Genomic DNA, 27,286 nt, shown 5'->3' with positions numbered 1-27,286 from the left:
AGTCAGGGAACCCAATGAAGGAAAGCTCTATGAGGTCAGGAAGCTGGTTGTTTTGTTGTTGTCATTCATTTTTGTTATCTTTTAAAAAAATCACTGTATCCTCAGCACCAAGACACCAGACACATACGATGAATTGAATTGACATAATAAATACAGGAAGCTTTTTTGTTGTTTTGTTGTGACACATATAGTATATATTGATTTGGTATAATAAATATAATAGACTTTTTTGTTTATTGTAAGATTTTCAGTTGTTTTGCTTTGGTTTGTTTTTATGTTTGTTTGTTAGCTTGTAGTTTCATTTGAAGGTTGAACATACTTGTTATAAAAATGAGGACACTGAACCCCCAGAGAACTTATATTAATCATCCAGGTTTAAATATTTCAAGCACCACAAAAATTTGATCTAAGCTCTCAGTATGTTATCTTACAGGGAAGTTATGTGTCCTGAATTTCCTTTCAAAATCCACTCCTGACTTCACTCCTCTTCATGTAATAATAATATGTTTTATAAGCAATATATGCAAAGATTTTAATAAATATCAATTTAAATATTATTGTTTTTATTATTTTACTATTTTAAACCATTATTTTAATTGACAGAATTTTTCTGGAAATAATACAGTTAATTAAATAAGTATGCATCACGATTCTGTTTTGTTACATTTTCCTTCTCTAAATCCAGTCATATCTATGGAGAATTTCTTTTTTTTTTTTTTTTGAGACGGAGTCTCGCTCTGTCGCCCAGGCTGGAGTGCAGTGGCACAATCACGGCTCACTGCAAGCTCCGCCTCCCGGGTTCACGCCATTCTCCTGCCTCAGCCTCTCCAAGTAGCTGGGACTACAGGCGCCCGCCACCACGCCCGGCTAATTTTTTGTATTTTTTAGTAGAGACGGGGTTTCACCGTGGTCTCGATCTCCTGACCTCGTGATCTGCCCGCCTTGGCCTCCCAAAGTGCTGGGATTACAAGCATGAGCCACTGCGCCCGGCTGGAGAATTTCTTATATTTATTCAGTATCCAACTGCAAAATACACGTGCATGCATATATGTGCTCAACACAGAAAGATAAACATAAAGACTTGAATTGGATTTATTGGACTTGCCACTAATTTAAGAAATTAGTTAAAGCTAATCTAATTAGCTAAAACTAAGAAATTAACAAACCTAAGAAATTAGTTAAAATATTATAATTGTTTTAATTGATTTAATTTTAAAATGTAATGGTTATTTTAATTTTAACACAATATCAGGTTAATGTCTACAAAAATCATGGTTTTAAAGATCATTGCACAGTCAAAGCTATTTATTTTCAAGTACTAAATCAATAGCTGATTTTTAAAATACATGTTAAACAGTATTATATTTTAATGTTGCAAATTACTTTTAATATCATAGTAAAGAGGATTTCAAAGTTCTTGTAATCTAAGAATCACTTTTAATACTATATTTTGTCATTTTTCCTTAAAATACATTGAATAAGGGAATTTTTCATATTTTAGGTAAATGATGGAGCAGGTTTAAATGTACCAATTTTTTCATGAAGAGCTGCGTGCCAAAGAATTCACCATTTCCTTGGCAGCATTAAAAAGTTCTGAATATTTAAGTGTTCTTCATTTTACAGGCTGAAATCTGTTTCCTGGTAACTTCTACTCAGTATTTCCCATCTAAGCACTTCCTAGAATGATCTATTCACAATGGAACCCACAGCTTTTTTCATCCCATTAAGTACTTCCCTTTCTATGCCAAAAGGGTACTCTTGGTGCTATGGGGTTATTCTGGTGGTTTTTGCAAACCCTGATGATGGAACCTCATTATGATTTCTTGGACTGTTGAAAGTGCCTTTTGCTTTCAGCATTGTACTTTTAAGGTGTCTCTGAGGTTGTGTTCCATTTCCTTGATTCTAACGGGATATACATCCCTGAGGTGGTGGTTGGAGCCTGAGAGATACTACCTAAGTTATATACTAAACTTTTACTGATCAAAATGAGATCTTAAAATAGCTTAATCTCAAGAAATAGTATAAATAAGTCTCCCCAGATATTAAGAATGATTAATCGCCTCTATAAGTAGAATATTACTATCAATTTATGTGTAGTTTTAAATAAATACAGTGAAACATACATTGCAGATAAACCATCTTGAAGCAAATAGAAATTAAGCTTATTTAAATGATTAAGAAACCTGGCTGGGCGTGGTGGCTCACACCTGTAAATCCCAGCACTTTGGAAGGCCGAGGTGGGCAGATCACTTGAGGTCTAGCCTGGTCAACATGGTGAAACCTTATCTCTACCAAAAATGCAAAAATTAGCTAGGCATGGTGGTGAGTGCCTGTAGTCCCAGCTACTTGGGAGGCTGAGGCAACAGAATCACTTGAACCGGGGAGGCGAAAGTTGTGGTGAGCCACGATTGCACCACCAAACTCCAGCCTGGGTGACAGAGTGAGATTCTGTCTCAAAAAAAAAGAAAGAAAAAAGATTATGAAGCCTAATCAAAGAAATGCTCACATACATTATCTTCTAGAGTGAAAAGATAAAATGCACACTCTGGAAATTTAGACAAAACATGGTTGAAAGAATGTCTATGTTATCTCCCTTTCCATTGTAATAAAAAGTCAGATTTTCTTAAATAAAATAAAATAAGTGACTAAATACAGTAAATGGAGAATTAAGAATCAGTTTCTTGTATCCTAGACAAAATTTAAGGGCCATCTAAAAAAGAATGCTGAAGGCAATTAGCTTATTAGTATTCTTAAGAAGGTGACAGGTTAATCAGTTTTAGTCCTGTGCAAGATTGTCTGGTAAGACTGGAAATTGGCCAATCTGTTTAAAACCTGGTATATATGAGGTTCTCTTCAATACATGTAATCTCCAAAACATAAAGGTTTCACAATATTTTTATGGAGATATTATTTAAACATTTAAAACATGAGGAAAGTGAGGCTCAGAGATCTTAACTAATGTTTCCAAAGTTACATAGTTAATAAACTGTGAGAAAAGTAGTTTACTTGACTCAAAGGCTCTATCTATTATTTGACAGCGCAAGCCAAATCATTGTTTCTCCAGATCCACAGGGAGGAAAATCCAAGGAGTACTGAGCTCATTTGTGGTTGCTTTAGCAGTGTGGCTTAACAACAAAAGCAAAGACTGTGAGTCAGGCAATCTGGTCTTGAATTTTCCCTCAATGAGCTGCAGGACTTCAGGTGAGTCATTTTGCATCATGGTTTCCAGCTTGTCATATTTATAAAATATAAGATTAAAACTAGATGATCTTTAGGACATTCCAGATTTGACATTCTGTGATTCCCTCATGCACCTCTTTAAGTTATATTTTCCTTTTAAATCAAAAGTTATTTGGATTTAGATAGTTGTATTTATTTTTTATGTCAGTTATTATAAATATTTGGAAACATGGTAGATTTTATTCCACAAGATATTGGCAATATCTTCCAATAAAACTTTCAAAGTCTTATTTTGCTTTCTTCAAGTGCTATATTTCAAAATGAGTGATGTGTGATCAAGGGTCTTTTGAGACTAGCACTGTAGTTCTCTTCTTACTTGGAACTGCAAGGTTCTTTGGCTCATGTATATTCCAGACGCACAATAGCTATGCTCCATTTTATACTTTTTATGTAATTCAGTGGCTTGGTAATTGGGGAAAAAGCTGGCATTTAGTTAAAACTGACTATAATGTAAAATCTGAAAAAAAACAAGGGGAGAGTTGTACACATACCATGTATATGTAAATATATGTGTACTCACATACATACACAAGCCTACACACACAGGTCACTTTTTTTTCTTTTTCTAACTGATGTGTCATATTTTGCATATATTTTAAAGAAATAAACCTAAATTAATCAAACTGCACTTGAGCCCAAGTGACAGAGCAAGACTCTGTCTCAAAACAAACAGACAAGCAAACAAAAAACTAATTATAATATTCAGTGCTTCCAAAGTATTTCAGTATGTGGGTTATTCAATTAATTCTTTATTATTCATCATTTATTTTTTACTTCACTGAAATTGTCTTTTACTTTGAAATGGAAAATCAAGAAATTTTCATTTCCCTCTATTATTAATTTTAAAATTACAATTTTTATTTAACAAAATAGAAAATGCAACTAAGCAAAAACAAAAATTGCCTCTAGCCCCACAATTTAGACATAATCAATTTTAAAATATCTTAGTAAACAACCTTCCAAACTTTCTCTAAGTATTCATACATGTAAATATGAGCATATTACATACACTATTTTTAAACTTTTTTTGTGCAATAGTTTATTTTATAAAAACTCATTATAATATTTGTCTGTAATCCCAGCACTTTGGGAGGCTGAAGTGGTCAGATCTCATGAGGACAGGAGTTCAAGGCCAGCATGGCCAACATGGTGAAACCCCATCTCTACTAAAACAATACAAAACTTACCCAGGCATGGTGGTGCATGCCTGTAATTCCAGCTACTCTGGAGACTGAGGCAGGAGAATCGCTTGAACCTGGGAGGCGGAGGTTGCAGTGAGCCGAGATCATGCCGCTGCACTTCAGCCCAAGTGACAGAGCAAGACTCTGTCTCAAAACAGACAAGCAAACAAAAAACTAATTATAATATTCAGTGCTTCCAAAGTATTTCAGTACGTGGGTTATTCAATTAATTCTTTATTATTCATCATTTAGTGGTTTTCCCATGTTGATATTAAGTATATGCAATAAACATATATATTCATTTTTGCTTGATCAATTTTTCCCTTATGATGAATTTCAAGATATGACTGTGGGTAATATGGTGAAGCAGTTATAAAAGTGTTGATATTTACTGTTAAATTTGCCTACTGATTTCTTTTAACACTCTACCTGTGTGCTTATTCCCCAACACTCCACCTAACACTGAAATTCTCTTTTTTAAACAACATTTAGATATGTTGGCCACCTTGTTAACATTCTATTCATATGTTCATACAAAACACACACGTATGTGAACTCTAAGTGTTAAAGATGAAGCCCCACAATCCCCTAACTGATATTTATGTTGCTTCATAACATCAAGCCTACTGCTTGTAGATCATCTACAAACCATTTTTTTTTTTTTAATTTTCCTTTCAGGAGTGGTAAACCCCACTTTCAGTTTGCTTGTTTTGGTGGAGCTGGTTAAATCCCCTATTTCAGGGGTATATATTTGACTCAGGCTTCAGCCATTTAGTGCATTCTGTTTTCCCATCAACAGAGGTTGGCTCAGAGATAGTCATGCTCCTCGATTTGAAGCATTGAATTGGGGCTTTTTTTCAACTTGACTTGAAAAAGATATCATCTATATATACTAAAACCCAGAATGATAGGAGGCTGAAACTTCCATAGCCTTCTTTGCACCACAATGGGGCATGCTTGTCTGGCCAGAGCCAAAACAGGGGCAGAGAGAACCAAGAAATGGAGAAAAGTCACTGCTTGTACCAATCTTTGGTCCTCTGAATACAGCCATCGCTGAGTCATGAAAGATCTCCGTGTTCAATCACATAAACAATAATTTCCCATTTAGTTTTTGGAAACAACAATTTCCCAATTGAGTTTTTGGCTACCTGCAATTAAAGAGACCAATGCTAAATAATATATTTTAAATCAATTATTGATATTTCAATAGCTTAGTCTTCACCAAATAGTTTCAGTAATAGATTTATTTCTGAGTCTATCAGAATTTGTTTTTTTCTTCTTATTTTTCTATATACGGTCTATACCTACAACCATATTATAGACACACATATTATGTTATTCACTGCCCTATCACCTCTCTTATCTATGGGCACTAAAACATTTATATTTTATTCCAGGTAAAAATCTGTAGACAAGTAACAAAATGAAAACAAAATCTTCAATGTTAATTGTTGAAATACTTCTTATTAAATTATCTTCTCTTTAAATATTATAGTCCTTCCACTCCCACACAGACTATGAGCTTTTAAAGGGCAGGTTGTAGTTCTTATAATTCTTTGCCTTTTCCTTAGAGTCTTGCCTTTAACAAAATAGGAACTCAATAAAAAATGTGCTGATGGATTGGAAACAAGAAGTAAATGACAAAGGAGCAACAAAAGAGGACCTTTTCGTAGTATAGCTGACGGCTGTAAGAGCCCACAAATCCATATTAAAGATAAGATAAATTGAACAGCAAAACTCTGCAGGCTACCTTGGATACAATATCCCAAAGATTAGTAAAATGATGTTTCTAAACAACCACACATAACGTAAACTACACAAGAGAGAGAGATAATCAGCACTATACTAGCCCTATTCTATTTGAGATACGTTATTTTTTCTCTTGTCTATTAATTTCAGAAGTGTATTGCTTTTCTTTATCTTTGAAAACAAACAAAATTTTTTCTAGAAGCCTTAATGTACACTTTACATTAAAATAAAGAAATGAGTAATTCACACAAATAATTAGTGTAATATGGTATTTTCCATTTAAAAAAGAGTTCCATTTATCCACTCGACACATACTTTAGGTCTTGTGGAGATGAAGCCTTTATAACAAGCACAGAGGGATTTTCACAATATAGCAGGCAAGCCTCAGATTATCATCTGCTTTATCATGATTTAGCTCAAAAAAGTAGAAAACCTGTGGACTTATTAAGACATACAGAAATGCTGTATGAGTGATACTGGAGACAAATCACTGGTATAAAAATGAGCCTTGAATTACAGGAGGTTTATAAGAATAAAAATGGGTTTCTATTATATGAAACCTTTATATTGTTTTGTGATTTACATGCTGATCATCATATCCTTTATTAAATTGTTATATAATTTTATAGCATAAAAATGATACATGTATAAAATTTTAAATGAAAAAAATTTAAAATTCAATCTTAAAATACTCATTGTAATGTTCCTTAGAAATAATCTTTCCTAACATTTTGATTAAAACTTTCTGTGAAATTATGTAAAAAACAAATATTACAATAAAAATGGGCATAGAACGTAAATAGATAATTCAGGTTGGACACAATGGCTCATGCCTGTAATCCCAGCACTTTGGGAGGCCAGGGTAGGCAGAGAGCTTGAGCCCAGGAGTTCACAACGAGCCTGGGCAACATGGTGAAACCTCTTCTCTATAAAAAAAAAGTACAAAAATTAGCCAGGCATGGTGGTGCATGCCAGTACCCCCAGCTACTCGGGAAGCTGAGGTGGGAAAATCACTTGAGCCTAGGAGGCTGAGGTTGCAGTAAGCCATAATGGCACCACTGCACTCCAGCCTGAGAGGAGTGAAACTGTCTCAAAAAAAAAAAAAAATTCATTTAAGATGAAAGTTATTGTCAAAAAGCAAAAGGAAAAAAAAGAAGGTGTAACCTCACTAGTAGTCAAGATAACACAGTTACAATAATGAGGTTTTTTTGACTATCAGGTTTGCATAATTCAAAAAACTGCTCATATTTAGTATTGGGGAAAACATACTGTGGCACACTACTTGCAGAAATTTAACTTGGTACTAACTTTACAGAAAATCTAAGAATATCTATTAGAATTTTATATGTGTCTGCTTTTTGCCCATTAATCTCTCAACCAGGAAACATTACAGAAAAAGTTGCTGCAGTTTATACAGGTATACTTACTAGTCTGTTTGTTACAGCATTGTCTATGACAGGAAGATCATCAACGACAACAACAAAAAACTGCAGATGACCTAAAAAGCAATAAATAAGGGATTAGATGCTTTTGTTTGTAGTTGTTACATGAAGGAATGTTGCATACTCATCTAAAATTACATTAAAAAATGTAATGAACCACGAATATATCTATGATACATTCCTTAGTGTATAATGAGAAAGAGAGAAGAGGATGAAGGTGGGAAGGGAGGGAAAAAATAAGTGGTAAGATATGCATATTAATGTGCTATTCTTGGAGGCATTCAGGAACATTCTCGAAAGGTACATTCTAATCTGCAAGCAGTCATTAAAAACCAGTGGTAGATTATAGGTGATTTTATATGATATTTTAAAAAGCTAAGTTAAACATCAACATTTGCCTAATATCTTAAAAATTATTTAAAACTGTCATGTTATGAAGAGTATAAAATAATTTCTATTGAATTGGTTATGATTATTTATCCTTTTTAATGCTGGACGTTAGCCTATTTCCAATATTTGATGTAATAACATGAGAAATAGTCTATGTGATATAATCAATATTCTAGAATAATCACCCACATAACTAAAATTTTAATCATACAAGAAACTATTTCAAGCAGTCTCTTATTATAAATTCTTAGAAATTGGTTCACTAGGTCAAAGCTTATATTATTTTTATCCTTCCTGATAAATATTGTCAAATTGTTTCTTAGAAAGGTGGAGGCAATCAATAGTCTCAGTGGCGGTGTATGAGAGTCAGATATCACTGGGAAATATTCTTTCTCCTTTGAAGTTTACCTTTTAATTCTTCTATGATTTTCTGACATACAGAAGTTTTGTATTCATTTTATGTAGACAGAGAAATTAGTCACTAACTTATCTTATTATTTTCATTTTTAAAATGTTCTTATCCAAATTAGCTTAAAATATTGACATAAGTTTTTCTATTTTGTGTTATTTGATAGTAAAGATAATAGGCTCGTTGATCAATTTTTAATTTATTTTAGTCAATTATTTAAATGAAAGTTCTTTTTATGTAAAAATACAATTACTATAAGTATATATACTTTATTTGATTTGTAGATGTATTGAATTATACCTGCACATTAAAAATTGAGAAATTATAAGTTAAATTTTGGGTTTCAGAAAACAAATCTGACCACGCTGGTTCCATAATCCTACAAGACAACAATTTGTCTACCTAACCAGGTAGCTTGCTGTTCCCTTTAAAGAGGGAGTGCATTTTCCAATTTGCCGCCATCTGTTATTATATTCTACTAAGTCCACTTCTCTGCTGTATGTGGCTTGCCTGAGCACAGTAGGCACTTAGTGAGCATTTTCATTTTAAATAATAGATAAGACAGATGTTCACAGAGAAGGCTTAACAGGATTGATCTGGGGTCTGGTTTCCTTATGAAACTCTGTTGTCCCAGTTGTGTAAAGCCAAATAGATTCCCATAGTTTTTTAGTTTAAGTGGATGTGCAGTCCTGGCAGACGAGGATTTTTGGTATACATATGGAGTATAAGGTTGTATGCAGGTCAATTTACTCAAGACTAGGAAATTACTGAAATGCTTAGGCTGCACAATAACACCACTAAAGAAAAATATTATCTTAGCATTTCGCAGACCCTGAATTTAGTGGCTTAAAACAAACAACTTTGTACAATGCCTGAGACGTAGTATATGGTAAATGGATATTTTTGTAATGCATGAAAGAATAGGTGAATGATTGAATGTCTCATGATAAGGTTTTATTACTAGTGAGTTGGAGATTAACTGAGAGTAAGGATCAAACTGCCTGAGAAAACTTAAATAGAGCTGAATATACAAAGAAGAAAACAGTGTAAGATGACAGAGGAGCTGGCGGTACTTATCATGGGTTTAACTTCACAGGTAAGACAAAATTCACTGTCAAACTGACCAAAGAGACACACTGATCAGGAGATTTAATTGATAAAAATGTTATCAGGTGACGTTCCCAGTAGAAAAATAGGATATAATATTTAGACACTTATGCCGTTTCTAATATTGTGAGGTAGCTCAAGTCAAAGTGAAAACAGCTCCCTACTCATCATCTTGTCTATCTTTTCTTAAATGAAAGAAGTAAATTTTACTTGACACATTGACAATAAAGTTCAATAAAACAAATTGTACTAGACAGCCAACACTCCTGCTTGCAGAAATTCTTGAGATTTATTTCATAGAATGTTGTTTAATAATAACAACACAGAATAATAATAAAATCTTTTATTTTCAGAAGGCAGGTAAAAATCAGACAATACTCACAACTTCTTTTTTTTTTTTTTTTTTTTTTTTTTTTTTTTTTTTTTTTGAGATGGAATCTCACTTTGTGCCCCAGTCTGGAGTGCAGTGGTGCAATCTTGGCTCACTGAAAGCTCCACCTCCTGGGCTCACGCCATTCTCCTGCCTCAGCCTCTGGAGTAGCTGGGACTACAGGCACCTGCCACCACGCCCGGCTAATTTTTTGCTTTTTTAGTTGAGACGGGGTTTCACTGTGTTAGCCAGGGTGGTCTCGATCTCCTGACCTCATGATCTGCCTGCCTCGGCCTCCCAAAGACAACTTCCCATTTTTTAAAGTTCTCTCCTGGTTGTAGAAGTGCCAGGGAGACTGAGGTCTCTACTTGTAATACTTTATCCAGGTGTTTGGCTTCCTGGTGGCTGCTGTGTTCCACTTCCAGCCCTTTCTAGGACCATGCCATCCAGTCTTTCCAGCTTTCCAACCTCTTCCATTCCAAGTGTGTACTCTGAGCTCCAGTTAGCAGTTATCCATCTAGATATCCTTAGCCTAAGTGAGAAACACTTCTCGCTCTCTTTCGTGGGAAGACATTGCTGCATTTTATACCCTCTACCTTTCTTTTCTACTTTGCCTATTTTTAAAGAGACAAAAATCAATCAAGAAACTAACCTTTTTGTTAGACCTTTTTAATCACGAAATTGTTTAAATGGTTCAGTATTCTTTTTTAAAAACATATACAAAAAGATACAATATAGTATATATTTCTTTGCAGCTCAGTACTTAGGAGAGTCCTGCTGGAGGAAGACACAAGCCTGCACATGATGTGTTTCCATAGGTTGCTCACATTTGCACACTTCTGAATTGTAGCTGGAAACAACACCACAGAAGTCCACACCACTGAGAGTTACTTAGATTTGTTTCAGAAGTGCAACTAATAAAATACTTTATTAGTTGCAACATTATGCAACTAATTGTAAAAGTAGTTGCCACATTATACAACTAACAAAACAAAGTAAAATATAGATAAAGGAAAAGCAAAAGAGCCCACATTACTTGCATATATAATTATTTACAACAAAAAAAAGCAAGGACTCAGAAAATTTGGTAGAACTAAAGAACTTTGAATGGGGGTGATGCTGTGATTTCAACGTTTGTCCACTCCAAAACTCATTTTGAAACTTAATCCCCAATGTGTCAGTATTGAAAGGTGGAGCCTTTAAGAGGTGATTGGGTCCTGATGGTTCTGCCCTCATGAATGGATTAATCCACTCATGGATTAATGGGTTATCATGAGAATGGGACTGGTGACTTTGTGAGAAGGGGGAGAGAGACCTGAGCTAACACACAGTCCCCTCATCATGTGATACTCTAGTCAGCTTCGGAACTCTGTTGAAATTCCCCACCAGCAAGAAGGCTCTCACCACGCGTGGCCCCTTAACTTTAGAGTACTCAGCCTCTATAACTGTAAAAAAGAAATTCTTTTTACTCATAAATTACTCAGTTTCAGGTATTCTGTTCTGAGCAACAGAAAACAGAGTAAGACAAGTGACAAGTTCTTTAATACGACAAAGAGTCACTTAGAAACATAATGGCAAAAAATGATATAATTCATAATGGAAACAAAAGAACATAATATTTTGAACAAACATAATGAAAAGCACTTAAGACAGAGAGACAGAGTAAGAAAGAGACATCTGCAAAATTTCATTAAAGGACATTCAAGAAGCTAATAGGCAGAGACACATATTTCAGAACAAATAAAATAATTCTATAAAGATAGAAGCTATTTTCAAGTTGACCTACATAATTGAAGCAAACCCAAGTTTCAATGGGATATATTTTAATTAAAAAAGGCATCTAAGTTTATCAAGTACAATATATACTAGAAATTCATAAAAGTCAAACTATGAGGCCTTGGTACCGGAAAACACAAAAGAGAAAATGAAACAGTATGCAAGGTATCATGTTTGTATGAAAAGTAATATTTGAAAAAGGTGACATTTTAAGTCAGTAGATTTATTAAGTATTTGGCCAGGGAAAATTAATCTGATATGTCTTGAAGAAAGAAAAAATATAAGAAAAATAATTAATAATAAAAAATTCAAAATAAAATGGAAATTACATTAGAATATTTGTAGCTTATAAAACATTTTATGGAGTGGTTATTTTTAGATATATATCTACAAAGGAATTATGATGGCTTCTGATTTTATTTTTACCCCATGCTATGGGCTAAATGGAAGGCTTAGCCACTGTCAGAAAATTATCTTAAATTTATGAACTCATTTACCAAGAACTGAATGGGCTTAGAAATTAGAAAGCAACAATACTCTAGTCTTTACCCTAAGCTGTCTGTGAGCTGGTGCTTATTGCTCCTGTGGGAAGAAATCCTTAGCCAAAAGTCTCAGTGACTGCCAGGAGCAGTGATTTAGGGTCTATGCCATCCATTTCCTCCATAAGACTGTGTTTTAGGACAAAGGTGCCATTTGAGACCCAAAAAGGATATCTGTTTCAAAGCATTAAAAGGATTTTACAGAACTAATTAGAAGCAAAGGGCTGTCTGTCTTCCTCATTAAAAACGCAAGTTATTCAAAGAATTCATAAGAGCATTCTTCTACATTTGAAAAAAACTGAAATTAAGTATTAAAGAGCTAAAAGAAATATAATAATTAAAAGTAAGTTCAGTAGAATGTAAAACAGATAAAACAATAAAACATATTGCTGTGGCTAAAAAATATAAAAGGTAAAAGGCCTAGAAGCTCCTTTTATTTAAAGTAAACTGGCTAAAAGTTGTGGATCAATAGTCTCTGCATTTAGTTATCAAAACCATGGCTTTTATTTTTATTTTTATTTTTTATTTTGCGATGGAGACTTGCTTTGTCACCCAGGCTGGAGTGCAATGGTGCGATCTCGGCTCACTGCAACCTCCACCTTCCAGGCTCAAGCAATTCTCCTGCCTCAGCCTCCTGAGTAGCTGAGATTACAGGTGCCTGCCACGGTGCCTGGCTAATTTTTTGTAGTTTTAGTTAGAGACAGGGTTTCACTGTGTTAGGATGGTGTCGATCTCATGACCTCGTGATCTGCCAGCCTCGGCCTCCCAAAGTGCTGTGATAACAGGTGTGAGCCACTGTACCCGGCCAACCAGGGCTTTTCTAAGAGGGAAACTTCCTGTATTTTCAATCATTGCTTAAGGTCCCTAGGCAGCGTCTTAGAAAGAACTGAGTCACCAGCTCAGGGCATAGCCAGAGTGACACATTATTTAGTAGAAGAAAGGAAAATGTTAAAATAATACAAGGGTATTTTCAGCTGATGCTGAGTCAGATAGTTACAGGAAAAACTGCAAAAGTTTCCACCACTTACCCTAAATGCTATTATATCTCCTACTTATAAATAGAAAAACTAGAGGCCAGGTGTGGTAGCTCAGGCCTACAATCCCAGCACTTTTGGGAGGCTGAGGCAGGAGGAATGCTTGAGGCTGAGTTTGAGACCCCATCTCTACAAAAAAAAAAAAAAAAAAAAAAAAAAAAAGGACTAGAAAATAGTTCATATATTAAATTCAATGTAGGATTTATTTTTAAAAGTAGACGATTGCAATTAAAAATTTTTTTAGCAGGGTCATCTATCTTCCATTTTGATGCCTTTTTAATTTATTCATCTCCACTATGAATGTTGAAAGGATTGGCCAGATTTATCAATTAAATATCATGATTTTTAATTGACTTGTAGTATGTACTTTCAATTTTAAGTCTCATTATATTTTGGAAAACATTCAAGAATGCATGCCTCATAATAAAAGATTAAATAATAATTCAGTTAAAGAACTTTTTTCCATTTTATTTGTTGATGACTGAGTGAAGGTTCTCAATTCAATTGGCTTTTACTATACAGTTTACAACTTGTCACATCAAAATGTACAGTTTTAAATATCTCAGGTCACAAATTGCTTTTCAAATCAAGTTGCATCCATATAAATGTTCTTGAGGAAAAAATGATTATGTGAATCAAACTAAAATCTCTGAATTTTAAAAATTAAGACAGGCAATTGTGCAATTTTGCATCATTGTCTCTTTTACATATGCTTTATAATTTTGTTTTTGAAACTAGAAGTTTACTAGAATTAAAGTCCCAGGATCATTAAGTAAATCAAGAAAGGCAAGATGTCCTTGTGTTTTCAAAAGGTTATAACTGGTTTGAATTCTTACTTTTGTTTGAATCATCTCAACAGCAAAATATTAAGTTGTTATAATTTTCTTTTTTAATAATATTATCATCATGCATAAATGTAGGTTTTTGAGAGTGACCGAAACAAAAATAAGAATTCAAACCAGGTAATTCTTTCTATACAATGTTTTGAAAACATAATGACATCATGCCTTTCTTAATTTATTTAATATTTCTGGGACCTTAGCTTCGTATTGAGATCATGGTATTTTCTTAATTTTTCCAATTTTAATACTAGCATTATGGTTTTTGAAGAAATGTATATAATTAAAATCTCTAATAAATTATTTTATATTATATTAATATAGTGATAAATTTAAGACAAATTACAATTGTGCTATGAGATATGCATGGGTATTTTATCTTATTTTAATGAAATATATTAATTACTATATATTTTAGGGAAAATGTACTACTAGGCCCATTTTATCTACAGACAGAAAGAACAGAATCTGTATCAATATAAAACACATAAAATTAAATTATATTCTCCAGTGGCTGAGAAACAAGCTATATTTTAAATTGCGGTTGCCCAAAATAACATATATTAAAATATATTCCATTTCCATTTTATTTTTTAAATAAAACAGTGATTGTGAAAACAAATAATTTTTTATTGACAGATTTTTCTCTTTAAGTTGTAGCCCATGTTGGAACAAAGAAAACCCAAGAGAATCTTCTCTATTCATAATCCTTGACATTTATTTATAGATAGTGTACACATTATTTCTTTAGATTTCCTTTAGTTTCATATTATATCTTAAATAAATAAATCTCTGACTCAATTTTCAGCAATGTTATAAATGGAGGAAAAGAGAAGAATATGGTAATGAAAACTAGATAAAAGGGGAAATAGTCTAAGACGGTCCTTTGGCCTATTATAATACGTTTTTCCCTAGATAACCACATAACTCCTGCTATGGTGGGTGTGGAAGATTTTATAATCCCTTTCTTTTAAATCAAAAGACAATGAGTTCCAATTTTCTGTCAAATGCAACCTCAAAGCTTAAGACATCCAATTCTACCGATTCTTGATAAGCCTCTTTTTATTTACTGCAGAGAAAAGATAATTTCCCTCCTTTATCCTATCCTGCACATTCATGGGCACTTATTTCCTTCCTACACTGATGTTAATGTCTTACTCTTTTTTTTTTTTTTCTCAGCAAATGCCGGTATAGAGAAAATGGCTGTAGTGCATGCACTAGAAATGGGAGATAAGAGTCCTTGTGCTGTGCCTTGGAGGTCATTACAGTGGTCCCATTAGAGTGAAAAATAGTCCAAGTGTGTCCATTTATTTAAAATCTATTATGTAATACCAGTTATAACAATTTGATGGAAAAAATAAGCATGAAAATTCGAAGAGGAGGTAAGGAGGTAAAACTAATGTTCTTTTCAGATGTGATGATTTTATGTCTAGAAAACCCAAAATAATAAACTAAAAAGCTAATGTAAATTATAAAAGACAATTTACAATTTATAAAGTAACTGGGTTTAACATTAGTGCACACATATAGACACACACACACACACACACACACAAAGATAGCCTTCCTATAAATGTAGAAGAGGCAGTTACAAAATATAATGAAGAAATTTGCATTTAGGTAGGCACATAAAAATATAAAATATCTAAGTAGAAACTTAACAAGAGAAACATAAAAGAAAATTGGATATATACACAGGTATACTAATACTATAAATACATTTATTATGTTTTTTCAACTAGACAAGCTCACTCTAAAGTTCATGTAGGAATAAAATAAATGTACATTAGTAAGGGAGTATTTTTTAAAAAAGAAGTAGATGATGTTTACCCTAGTAGTTATTAAAAAAAATTAAAACAATTAGGCATGTAGTACTGGCACATGAATAGATAACCCAATGGAACAGTCTATAAAAGCAAGCAGTAGAGCCAAATATATAGTGACTAAGTGAGTGAGTTGGCATGTCATATTAATTTGAAATATGTGGATTTATTCAATATATGGTTTTGTTATTACTGGTAGTTTCTAAGAAAACAAGTAAGATAGTAACAAATACTATCTCTCAAATTTTAATTTGGTAAGAATTGTAAAAACACACATGAAATATTCATAAAACTACTATAAGAAACTGTAAGATATGTTTATAAATTCAGAATACTGAAAGCCTATCTTAGCAAATATCAAAACCTAGAAATCTTAAAGCAAAGGTGGATAAATTTCATCACCCAAATATAAAATATTTTAGCAATTTTAGCACAATAAAACTTCAAACAAATAGGTGTAAACTAAAGTACAAGAACCAGCTGGATAAATTTTTTGACATTAATGTGACCCCAAATGGATGAATTTCCTTATACAGATCTCCTACCAATCAATAAAAAGGTTAGCAAATCAGTAGAAATAAAAGCAAAATACATGAAATGCCAGTTCACATAAAGAAAATAATTATTTTTAAATATGCGAAGAGTTGCTCAAACTCAGTAAAAATAATAGGTATTCAAAACCATGAGATACCATTTTTTTGTCTTTCAAAGATTGCTAAGAATCATATCAGCCACACTAAAGAGAGACAAGCTGTCTGATACAGTACAGGTGGAAGGGTGAACTCACAGATACTGTATGAATGGCAAATTGGTAATATCTATCACAATTTTATATGAACATTCCCCCCACCAACAATGCCACTTCAATAAATCTATTCTAATATGTTTACCTTGCACACATGTGCAAAATTTGTATTCACTGTAATATTGCTTGCAATAGCAAAAGATTGGAAGCAACTTAAATGTCTATCAAAAAGGATTTACATATACAGATACTATGCAGTCCTTGATACAATTTCAAAACACAAAACGTTTGTGAAGAAAAGCAAGATCCATGGTTGTATAATTTAGTAACTTTTGTAAAATGTATGTGTGTACACATATACACACTATATATACACACATATATGCACAAGTATATGTATATATAAACACACATATACAGGGGTGTGTGTGTGTGTGTATCTTTAGAAGGATACACAAGCATAGCTACTAGAGATCAGCAGTAGGCCCTGAGGGAATAACCTTGTGTAAGAAGGGAATGTCATTAGGAGGAAAAATTTTATTTTCCTGCACATTCTTTTGTACCTTTGAACTTTTATTTTGTGTATATATTAATTATTCAAACATATTTCAGGAAGCTAAAAACCAAGTCACTGAAATGAGTTTGACTGGAAAACTGGAGGGAAAGAATTAGAAGCACCAGAAATTTCTCCTACCAGGGTCAAATTCTGAAAGCAAAGGTACACTCTTGCTTAATGACTCTGCACATTTTCTGGAAAGAGCATCCATTAGAGAATCAGGCAGGGAAATATTAGGAAGTAGGGATTTGGTATCAAATCTGTAGTCTTAAAAATTAATTTTCCTTAGTGTTCATAGTGGAAAGACTGAAGAAATTTAAAACGTAACACTCAGCTATGTCTAAGACATGCACTTATCTAAATGGTAAGAACCACACAATTCTTTGGAAAGATAAGATTAACACAAATGAAACAACTGGAAAAAAATTAAAAGCATTGTTAATTCTAAGAAATGATGGTTCTCTGGTGCTAGAATAATTCGGGGAGGTCTTAAATGGAAACAGGAATTCAGCTAGTAGGATTTGTAAGAGGGCATTTCAGGTGGGGAAAACAGCATGAGCAGAGGAAGGGTTGGAGGAAAGAATTATCTTGGTGCTTGTGGGAGCAATGAAGAAAAGTGTTATGAGTTATGCAAATATTGTAGAGAATTTAAAATGTGCTTGAAATTCTACATTTCAGCAATGTATATTCTAAAATGATGCATCAAGAAGATCAAGGAGAAATGCAAACTGTATAAAAAATGACAATTATAATTATAACCATTGAAATTGAAAATGTCAATAAATAAAGTAAGTTAGACCACTGTCTAAACAGGCATTTTAACACAATGGCTGTGAAAATCACTCCTGGAATCAGAGCAGGGCTCTGATACTAGTTCTTGGCTCCATTCCTCACTGCCACCTTGATCCTGGGCAATGTACTTAAAGGTTTTGATTCTTGGTTTCCTCAGCAGTCAAATGAAAATAATAATATTTACCTCATAAAGGTTGTTGAGGTAACCTATTTAGTAAAGCAATATATGTAAAAATACATTAGAGCTTAGCATACAGTTGACCCTTCATAATCGTTGGCAGAAGAATGCAGTGGGCTTTAGATTCACACTGTTTAGATTCACTTATTGACTCCAACACTTACTAACTTGAGAGGATGGACAATTAACCTAACCGCTCCATGACTTATTCCTTCTCCCTGAAATTAGATTCTAACAATAGTAACCAACTATATTAGTCTTCATAGCAAACTACCACAAACTCAGCAGTTTAAAACAACACCAATTATTAACGCCCAGTTCTGTAGGTCAGAATTTGAGACGGTCTTGGCTGGGTTTTCTGCTTTGAGTCTCAGAGGCTGAGAGCAAAATTTTAGTAGAAGGACATTTTAGATATTAAATAAAAAAATTGGGAATTCAAAACAAAGTTTTAAAATGCAAAATAATAAAAAATTCCATAATTACACGATAATAAAAAAGACTACATTTAGTGTTATTCGTTGCTTGACAAACTGAAAGATGGACTAAAAATTTCTAGGTAATTTAATGGGGATGGGAGATGGGGAGTGAAGAGGATCAGGTATTAAGAAAAATTCTTTTGGAGTTATGTATATTAGTATTGTCTTTTTATTTATCAGTATCATTATCTTTCATCATCATCACTGTGTGCCCAGTGCTGGACTAGGCCCTTCTGTGCACCACCACAACTTACCACTATGAGTTTGACACTATTACTACCTTCATTTTACAGATGAGAATACTGAGGTTTGGCGCTTAACAGACTTTAACTTAGTTAAAGGAGTTAGAATGATAGAGACCATATTCCAGTTCAGATATGCCCTGAATCCAATGTATACCTGAATCCAGGTATACTCCAGAATCCAAATTGATAGTCAATGAGATTAATTTTTTTAAATTGTCTTAGTCAATTTCAGCTGCTATAACAAATTACTGTAGACTGGGTGGCTTCAACAATAAACATTTATTTCTCACAGTTCTGGAGGCTGAGAAGTCCAAGATCAATGCATTAGCAGATTTGGTGTCTGGTAAGGGCCTGCTTCTTGGCTCATAGCTGTCTTCTTACCGTGTCTTCACGTAGCAGAGGGAGAGAAAGATCACTTCTTTGGTGTCTCTTCTTATAAGGGAACTAATCCCATTCATGAGGGCTCTTCTCATGGCACAATTGCCTCCCAAAGGCTCTACATCAAAACATATCACAGTAGGTTCTTAGGCTTCAACAAATAAATTTGGGGGCAGGGGAGGGGGGTTGTGCAGAAACATTCAGCCCATAGAAAAACCCAGTGAACTTCTTACAGTCTTTTGTTTTGTTTTGTTTTGCTGCTACTTTATTCTGCTTTGTTTCAAAGCATCATTTTCAAGTTATTTCCTTTGCAGCACTAAATATTTAGTATGCTAACAGGTGTTCTAAGAAAAAGTTTGTCATAGTACAAAAAAGAAAGTCTGCAAAATGCTGAATTAAATATTTTTGAAAAAAATTCTTAACCACAGGACCTTTCAAAGTATTTAATATACTAACATTCACCATGAATCTCTAAGAGGCTGCTTTGATATGCAATGTCTCCCCAAATTATTTTACCATGGATTTTTTTCTCCCAGAAACCTATTAACATCTTGGAGAAAAGGAAGCCTGCAGAAAATAACTTGAGAAGCACTGTCTTTGAGTGATGTACAGATTCATTTTTGGCACTTTAAGCTCCTATTAGGAGAAGCTATAAAACTGTAGGCTGGATCACAGTGATTAGTAAAGGTCCCTTAGCACTTTATGTGAAGTAAAAGATTAACAATAGAGTTTCATCCTTTTACTTTTTAAATTTTATTTTATTTCAAATAATTCAATTTCTGCGGTCTTTTAACATCTCTTATATTCCACTTCTGAAGAGGCTATGTGTGAGTGCAGTAAGAGTGAAATAAGTCCTATCAAGGTAAACTAGGTAAAGTGCCTAGAATCTTCAAAATGAAAGGCTTATTGATAGATGATCATTATCAATAAGTGGTTAGAAAAGACGGGATGATTATGAATATGGAGCTAAGGATTTAAGACTATCAATTTTTGATTGGAAATGAGACTTGAGAAAGTAGGGATATTAAACTGGCAACATCTTTCGTAAGTTGTCTATTAGGTAATACAGAATGTCATTTACTGTCCCCGCACCAAGTATTTGGGCATAGAATGTGCATTGTAATGTACTTTTATGCCCACTAGAGTTTTTAAAAATCCTTCTTTAAATTAAAAGAAAGATACATGTTTAGAAACACACACTGTTGGCAAAAATAATTTAACTTCTTAATATGCTCATTAAGGTCAAATACTATCAAAAAAGTGGAAATAAACAGGGAAGAAAATAGAAAACTACACAAAATTATTAACACACTTTTTTCCCTTAAATATCGCATCACAGAGAGACTGGTTTCCAACTTTACATTTTTAGGATTTAGTACTATCCTTTAGAAATAATACCTAAAACTAATATCAGACATCTCATTTCAAAAGTTAAAGTGTATTTTAGGATGAACATGCCACAGGGTGACTGAAAACATACTTTCAAAAGGAAGTAATGATGATGCACCAGAAAATTAGAATTTGATTGCTTGAAACATCTTTGCTACAACTCTGGACAATACTGTCTTATTCTAACATCTGTGACTTTAGGCATATAAATAGACAGTAAATAAATGAATCTCTCTCATTCTTTTAGCAAGGTGATTTTTAAAAAAATGTGTTTTAACCCTCCCACCAATTGTGAGATCTGAACAAACCCTTTCTGAAAGGTGTTCTTTTTTTCTTTTTTCCGTTGTTGTTTGTCAGTGATACAATATCTTTAACCCTCCCTAGCAGTATTCAGCATTACGGTTCCATTCACCTCGCATTCTTCATTTCACTTAAAGTTTCAAAAGGAAGGTAGAAATTGAAGTTTAAAGGACTCAAGGAGGCAGATGGAGATATAGTTCCATGGCTAATTGCACTGTTATTCTTTTCTTAGTAGATTCACCTTTCAACTCTTTGCCTTCGAGAATATTTCTCTTTCAATTTCTCTAGCTCTGTGTTTCTGTCTCTCTCCCTACCTCCCTCTCTACGAGACAAAAAAAAAAAAAAAAAAAAAAAAAAAAAAAAAAAAAAAGAAAGAAAGAAAAAAAAAAGAAAGAAAAAAGAAGCCCTGTTTCATTTTGGTACCTGTAACTGCTGGAATTGGATCCATGTACAGTAAGCAATCATTCCAACCGAAAAACAGAGAAGAAAGCACAATTGTAAGCCATGAGCTGTATTTTTGGTTCAATCACTTCCACTGCAAAAACCAGTCCATTTATTTTGGCGGATAGAAAGAAAATTTGATCCACCTTAGCGATGCTTCAGGAGTCTTCCTTGCCTTTATGTTCTTGCACAGTTCCCAAACTCGCCCCACTTCTCTGAAACAGATGTCCTGCTTAACGAGATGCATGTCTCCTACTCACTTCCACCCTTTTGCCCTCGTGAACAGATGAGCCCACAACCCTCTCTCCCCAGCCCTGGAGCTAACTAAAATGTAGACAGAACAGCAGAGCCCTGTCTTAGCTGATTAGAGTCTGGTTGCTGACTACGTTGCAGTTCCTGAGAAATACGGGGCAATTCACTTTGCAGGGTTCTGTCTCTCATGCAGTTTTGTGCCCCAAGAGTCACTTTTCAAAATCTCTTAACTTCTTTTCCTGGTTATACTGAGAAAGGAAGTTCAGGGGAATCCTTAAAGTGGTTAATTATAAAGTCAATGCTGGAATCCAAGGGACTCCCAGGCAGCAAGGGTGCAGCTCTTAACCCCACAGTCTCCAGCATGTGCGGAGAAGGTACAGGCAATTCAGGAACTTCAGAGGTAGTGGCAGGTGCTAGGTGCTAGGGTGTGGCTGCAGTTGTTTCCCTTTTCTCTTACAGCAGAAGGAGCTGAAAGAGGAGGGGAGGAGGGAGGAAAGAGAGAGAGAGCAAAAGAGAGAGAGAGAGAGAGGAAAAGAGAGAGAGAGGAGGGGGAGACCCGGGGAGTGAATAAGAGGGCGGGCGGAGGGCGGGCGGGCGCCGGGGGAGTGGGGAGCGCGCCTGCCAGGCTCAGACTCACACGCACGCCGCCTCTGTTTGTACACAGTGCGCTCCCGGCGGCCCGCTCGCTCCCCTCCAGCTCACGCTTCATTGTTCTCCAAGTCAGAAGCCCCGCAGCCGCGGCGCGGAGAACAGCGAGAGCCCAGCGCCCCGTCCGCCCGTCTGCCGGTGGGTCTGCCTGCCCGCGCAGGAGACCTGGGGCGGCCGCGGAAGCCCGCGCCCCGCCCGCCGCGCCTCTGCCGGGACCCACCCTCAGCGAAGGGCTGAGCCCGCCGGCGGCCCGCCGGCGGCCCCCCGGAGCTCACCCACCTCCGCGCGCCGGAGCGCAGGCAAAAAGGGAGGAAAGGTTCCTCTCTTTAGTCACCACTCTCGCCCTCTCCAAGAATTTAAGAAAGCGCTGCGGAAAGAGAACGTCTTCTTGAATTCTTTAGTAGGGGCGGAGTCTGCTGCTGCCCTGCGGTGCCTCTTCGGCTACACTGACCTCTGCGACGACCCCTGACCAGCCGGGGTCACGTCCGGGAGACGGGATCATGAAGCGCTCGGTAGCCGTCTGGCTCTTGGTCGGGCTTAGCCTCGGTGTCCCCCAGTTCGGCAAAGGTGAGGCGTCGGGACCCGGCCCTCTGGGTGAGGGATGGGCTGGGAGTCCCCTGGGAAACGCTGCGCAGGGGGCCGGAGGCGGTCCCCCGGGCGTGCCGAGGGTGGAGAGCGCCGCTGGCGGCGCGGAGGAGGCGTCGAGTCTTGGGTGCCCCGAGAAAGTGCTTGCAAAGTCTGAGCAGAGTGCGCGGGGCCGAGCTGGGAGAAGGGTGCGGGGTACCGGGGTGAAATACAGGAAAGAGGAGGACGGTGGGGAGCGGTAGAAGACAACGTCCCCAGGACCAGCGACTCCGTGGCTCACTCGGTCACTGGGTCTCGGCGCAAACCCTCCCTAGGCAGTGCAGGCGATGCTGACTGCAGACGCCAGGCAGGGCTTTCGTGGGGGCGGGAGTGGGGGAATCCAGTGCGCCCGGGCGTCAGCTAGTTGATGCGGGAAGAGGCTGGGGAGCTGCGGGGCCGTCCGCCCCCGGGTGCGGTGCTCTGGCGCAGGGCCTGGGCTGAGCCATTCGCAAACCCAGACCCGGCGCTGGGCGTTTTGGCCGCGGGTGAGGTGTAGAGGAGTCTGACAGGTCACTTCAGCTTTCTCCTGCCTCCCCATCCCAGACGCGCAGCATGGATTACAGCAACCCCCAGGAACCCGCCTCTCCTAGTCTGACCCCAGGGGCCTGGAGCTTAGCTGCGCACCCCCTCCGGGTACCAGTGTTAACTCTTGGTAATAGGGAATAGTGCGGGGCAAGCCACCCCTCGCGTCCCCGCCCAGGAGCGGAAAAGTTGTAAGAGCTTGTAGGGTCATGCCTTCTGTGAATTGCACGAAAAAATAAAAACACAAAAATAAAAATTAAATTAAATTAAAAAGAAAAAAAGCATTTAAAAGAAAACGCAGGACTTCGACGAGTGTCCTGCTAAGTAGTTTAGGCGACTTCCAGGTCGCCTGCGAGGTGCAGCTTGTCCATACAAACGCTTGTCCTGACCTGGGTCTCGCCGCCGGCTGGGGCTGAAGGTGTCGCCGGAAAAGGGCAGCGGGGGCAGCAGAGTGTGTGGGGAGGCGAGTGGGAGCTGTGCGTGGGGGAGCTGTGCCACTTTGCGCTCACAGATGCGGGCGGCCCCTTATGAGGGATCCGCGGGTAATAGAATCCTCTGCAGGCAGCTTCAAGTGGAGAGCTGAGTGAATTACGCGGTTTTAAATGCTGTGCCTCTAAAAAAGGTAGATGGATTTAAAAATGCGTCGACTCCAATCCACTTGAGATTAGACAGAGTATGAATATTCTGCACCATCCATCCATGCACCTATCCATCTATTTGAGTCACAAGAAAATTGTGGACTCTTGGGCGACTGTTCGCCCAAGAAGCCGGGTGTTGCTGGCCAGATGCCCTCGCAGTTCTGGCAGTAGAGATCCATGGCCGCGCCTTGCCTGGGCCTCCCTCCTTCCCCCAGAATGTGGCTATTTTCCCCCAGCGTGTAGGCGTGTGTGTAGGTGTGTGCCTCGCCTGCGTTTACAAAGTGCCCTTCTAGTTATTAGGCAGAGGCAGCCACTCCACTAAAGGTTAAGAAATGGTAATGGTTCCAGTAGTTGCTCGGCCGAGTCTCCAGAGATATAAAAAAGAGAGTGCTTCCACGGCTGCTGTTTTTCCTTTCTTTCATTTCCCGTCTGGATTTCCTCTGCACTTTGATCTCTTAGCAGGAAGGGAAGGGGGAAGGACTGCAGGCACTCCCCTCGCCTCCTTCTCTTCCCCGCCTACGTTTCCACCCCAAACACGAAAACACACTCACCCACTCACACGCATTGTGTCACCGCCACCGCCGTACGTCCCCGCTCCGAGGTGGAGGGCGGCGAGGGGTGGAGGAGAAGATACTGCGTCTAGTCTATGTGGCCGCGCTTGCCTGGCTGGGTCTGATTGCGGGAGCCCCGGGGCGCGGCAAGTCCCGGCTGGCTGCAGCCAGGAGCTCTGTCTCCTGAAGATACTCGCACCGAGGGCACAGCTTACTCCGCCAGACAAGCCAACCACGGAGATGTTGCCTGGACTCTCCATCCTGGTTCTCTTAAACAATGCTCGGGAAGCTGGATACTCCATATTCTTCAGGAGATTTTTCCCTTTTTCCCGCAGCTAGCCTGTGAGGACGGGGAAAGGCTTTAGGAAAAAGAAATAGGCCATTTTGCATTAGCCTTTTCTGTTAAAACTTGCACTTCTCTAATTTTTTCTCCCTCACCTCTGCAGAAGGCAGAGTACAGCTTCCGTAACAGCTCCAAACAATTGAACTTCAGGCAAACTTATTGAAGCCAGTGCTAACACAGAATTTTCCTTGCACTCCTTCCTGCCCCCAATCATTAATCTCTTGTCTCTTAGAAATTGGTGTTTTCCCTACGTATGGGTTGCAATTTACTTGCATTAATGCCTGGGATTTGATAAGGATATGTAACTCCTTTTATTAGTCGTCGTTATTTTAAAAATAAACCAATAGATCAGTCAGATTGAATATTTTATTAACTATTAAATTATTCATGGTATGGGTTGCTCTAAAAAATTCAATAACATGCATACAGTTGCAGCAAGCACGTGACATCTTATGCAATCTGTCTCTGTGCCTGCAGTTTGTGCCTGAAGTCTTTAAGCAAATGGCACTGTCTAAAAATGTCTAGACATGTCCTAAATACTATGAATCATTGGCATTTGCATTTTCTTTTTTTAATCAATGGCGATTTTTAGTTAATTTTACATGAGAATAAATTAATACCTGAACAGTCTCACTCCAGATAACAACACTAACCTTTTATGATTAGTATAGTTATATTTATACAGAAATAAGGAGTTTCTTTTATCTTATTATATTATTATTACATATTGATGTCTTCATTGCCTAATTTACCTGACCATTAAATTTTACACTTTAAAAATAAATGCTAACTTCAGAGTCAAGGTAAAACATACAAAAATAATTCTGAAATATCAAATTAAAATAAGAATTAAGTGAAAAAGTATTCTCATGTGAAAGTTTAACAATAATGCCATATTTTGGCCACTGTGGTGATACAACACACAATTTTTTCCTCTGGTTCTGAAAATGTTTTTCTGATTTTTCCTGAAATGTTTCCTTAGAATTAAAATGTATTTGTTTTAAATGTATATGGTTTTGGGAAAAGACTTACAATAATTTAAAAAAATCAGGAAAAAATTGAGATGGTCTTTCCTGCTTTAATCTTGAAGTTGCAAAAATCTTCAAAACTAGGCAAATGTATTTCTGAACGCTTTTCTAAATTAAAACTATGTTATAATTTTCTCAACTATATTGACATCAACGTTCATATAAATCATGTATTCAAAATCTAGGGTATTTTAAGTAAATATTTAATAAAGTTTGCTTTTCTCTCTAGATACATGTGATTTTTTTCTTCTCATAAAATTATAGCAATGTAAAGGGAAGGAATAAGATATACATGACTAAAATAAAGTAGCATGGTTACTCAATACCATTAAAAATATAAGCTTGATAGTTTTTAGAGTTAAATTAGTAGTACCAGCTATTAATTTTATTAATTTCAAGACAAAGTCTTAATTAGGTAAAACTTTTCATTTTTGAAGGATTTTGCATAATGGGATGAACTGTATATGTTGTCATTTGTGTATAATTTTTAAAAGTTGCTTCCTTTGAGAGTTTCTTGAAGCCTAAAAAAGTAATTCTGATATTTGTTGTTTACTGCACACACTTGCAGGTGTGATAGCTTTGAGTAAGATTAAGATGTAATAGGTTCATTGTGTCTCTGCCAAAGAAAGTGCAGACTTCAGAACTCAGTTCAAGTCTGAAGTAAGTCATAACATTTAGATACTGAGTAAAAAATAGCAAATTTTGCAAATATGTGTTTAGTGTTATGGCTTCTATCATGGTTAATCTTTACTTTATATTTGCTAAGTAGGTTGAAAATTAACATTATTATTTTAAAAAGCAGAAAACCAAAGCTAAGCCATTCCTATTATTCAGTTCTTCTCTGTGTTTTAAGGAAGACGCTTAGCATCTTCCTTAGATGTTTTATAGTTATAGACTATATAAATATTCCTCTAAAATGATTTCTTTATTTTTATCACAGTCCATGTAATGATTATAATGTTGTTTGCTTAATCAAAGCAAACATGTATTTATAGACAGAGTCAAATGGCTGCCAATGTGAAGTAATTATTAAAATGTTTCTCATGGTTTCCTATGTGATACAGCAGGAATTTAAGTACTATGAATACTTAAACTGAATGTATTATCACTTGTCACTGAAAATACCCCTAAAAATCTTTGATTTGAGCAAGCTGTTGAAGGGAAAAGTAGACTAGAATCAACTGTGCCCTCACCAGCAGGTGTCAGGATAATCAACGAAGATCTTTTAAAGGAAAAAAAAAATAAAAGGAAAAATAAAAGAAGTAAAGTCATAAATGTGAA

The 27,286-nt window shown here is 36.3% G+C and overlaps 1 protein-coding gene and 1 long non-coding RNA gene across 3 annotated transcripts in view; one reads left to right on the top strand and one right to left on the bottom strand.

Moving 5' to 3' along the window:
* The window catches only part of LOC129457784 (uncharacterized), a 107,517-nt gene extending 85,505 nt beyond the window's left edge, over positions 1 to 22,012 (bottom strand). The window contains exons 1-4 of the long non-coding RNA XR_008649370.2: positions 21,382 to 22,012; positions 19,273 to 19,387; positions 7,598 to 7,668; positions 4,428 to 4,569 (exon numbers count right to left, since the gene is read on the bottom strand). This is a non-coding gene — a long non-coding RNA (uncharacterized lncRNA). The remainder of the gene's footprint in view (positions 1 to 4,427; positions 4,570 to 7,597; positions 7,669 to 19,272; positions 19,388 to 21,381) is intronic.
* Positions 22,013 to 22,256: 244 nt separating this feature from the next.
* Positions 22,257 to 27,286, top strand: part of EDIL3 (EGF like repeats and discoidin domains 3) — a 447,895-nt gene continuing 442,865 nt past the window's right edge. Inside the window, exon 1 of one of the 2 annotated variants that reach the window (XM_055233274.2) lies at positions 22,257 to 22,866. In XM_055233274.2, coding sequence (XP_055089249.1) covers positions 22,800 to 22,866 — 67 coding nt within the window. In that variant the 5' untranslated portion in view covers positions 22,257 to 22,799. The remainder of the gene's footprint in view (positions 22,867 to 27,286) is intronic. The other variant, XM_055233273.2, reaches the window with a different exon arrangement.

Source organism: Symphalangus syndactylus, chromosome 11, assembly GCF_028878055.3.
Source record: "Symphalangus syndactylus isolate Jambi chromosome 11, NHGRI_mSymSyn1-v2.1_pri, whole genome shotgun sequence".
In the NCBI taxonomy this organism is placed as follows: Eukaryota; Metazoa; Chordata; class Mammalia; order Primates; family Hylobatidae; genus Symphalangus; species Symphalangus syndactylus.
Note: the sequence above shows the minus strand (reverse complement) of the source record. Positions and strands in the feature narration are given on the sequence as shown.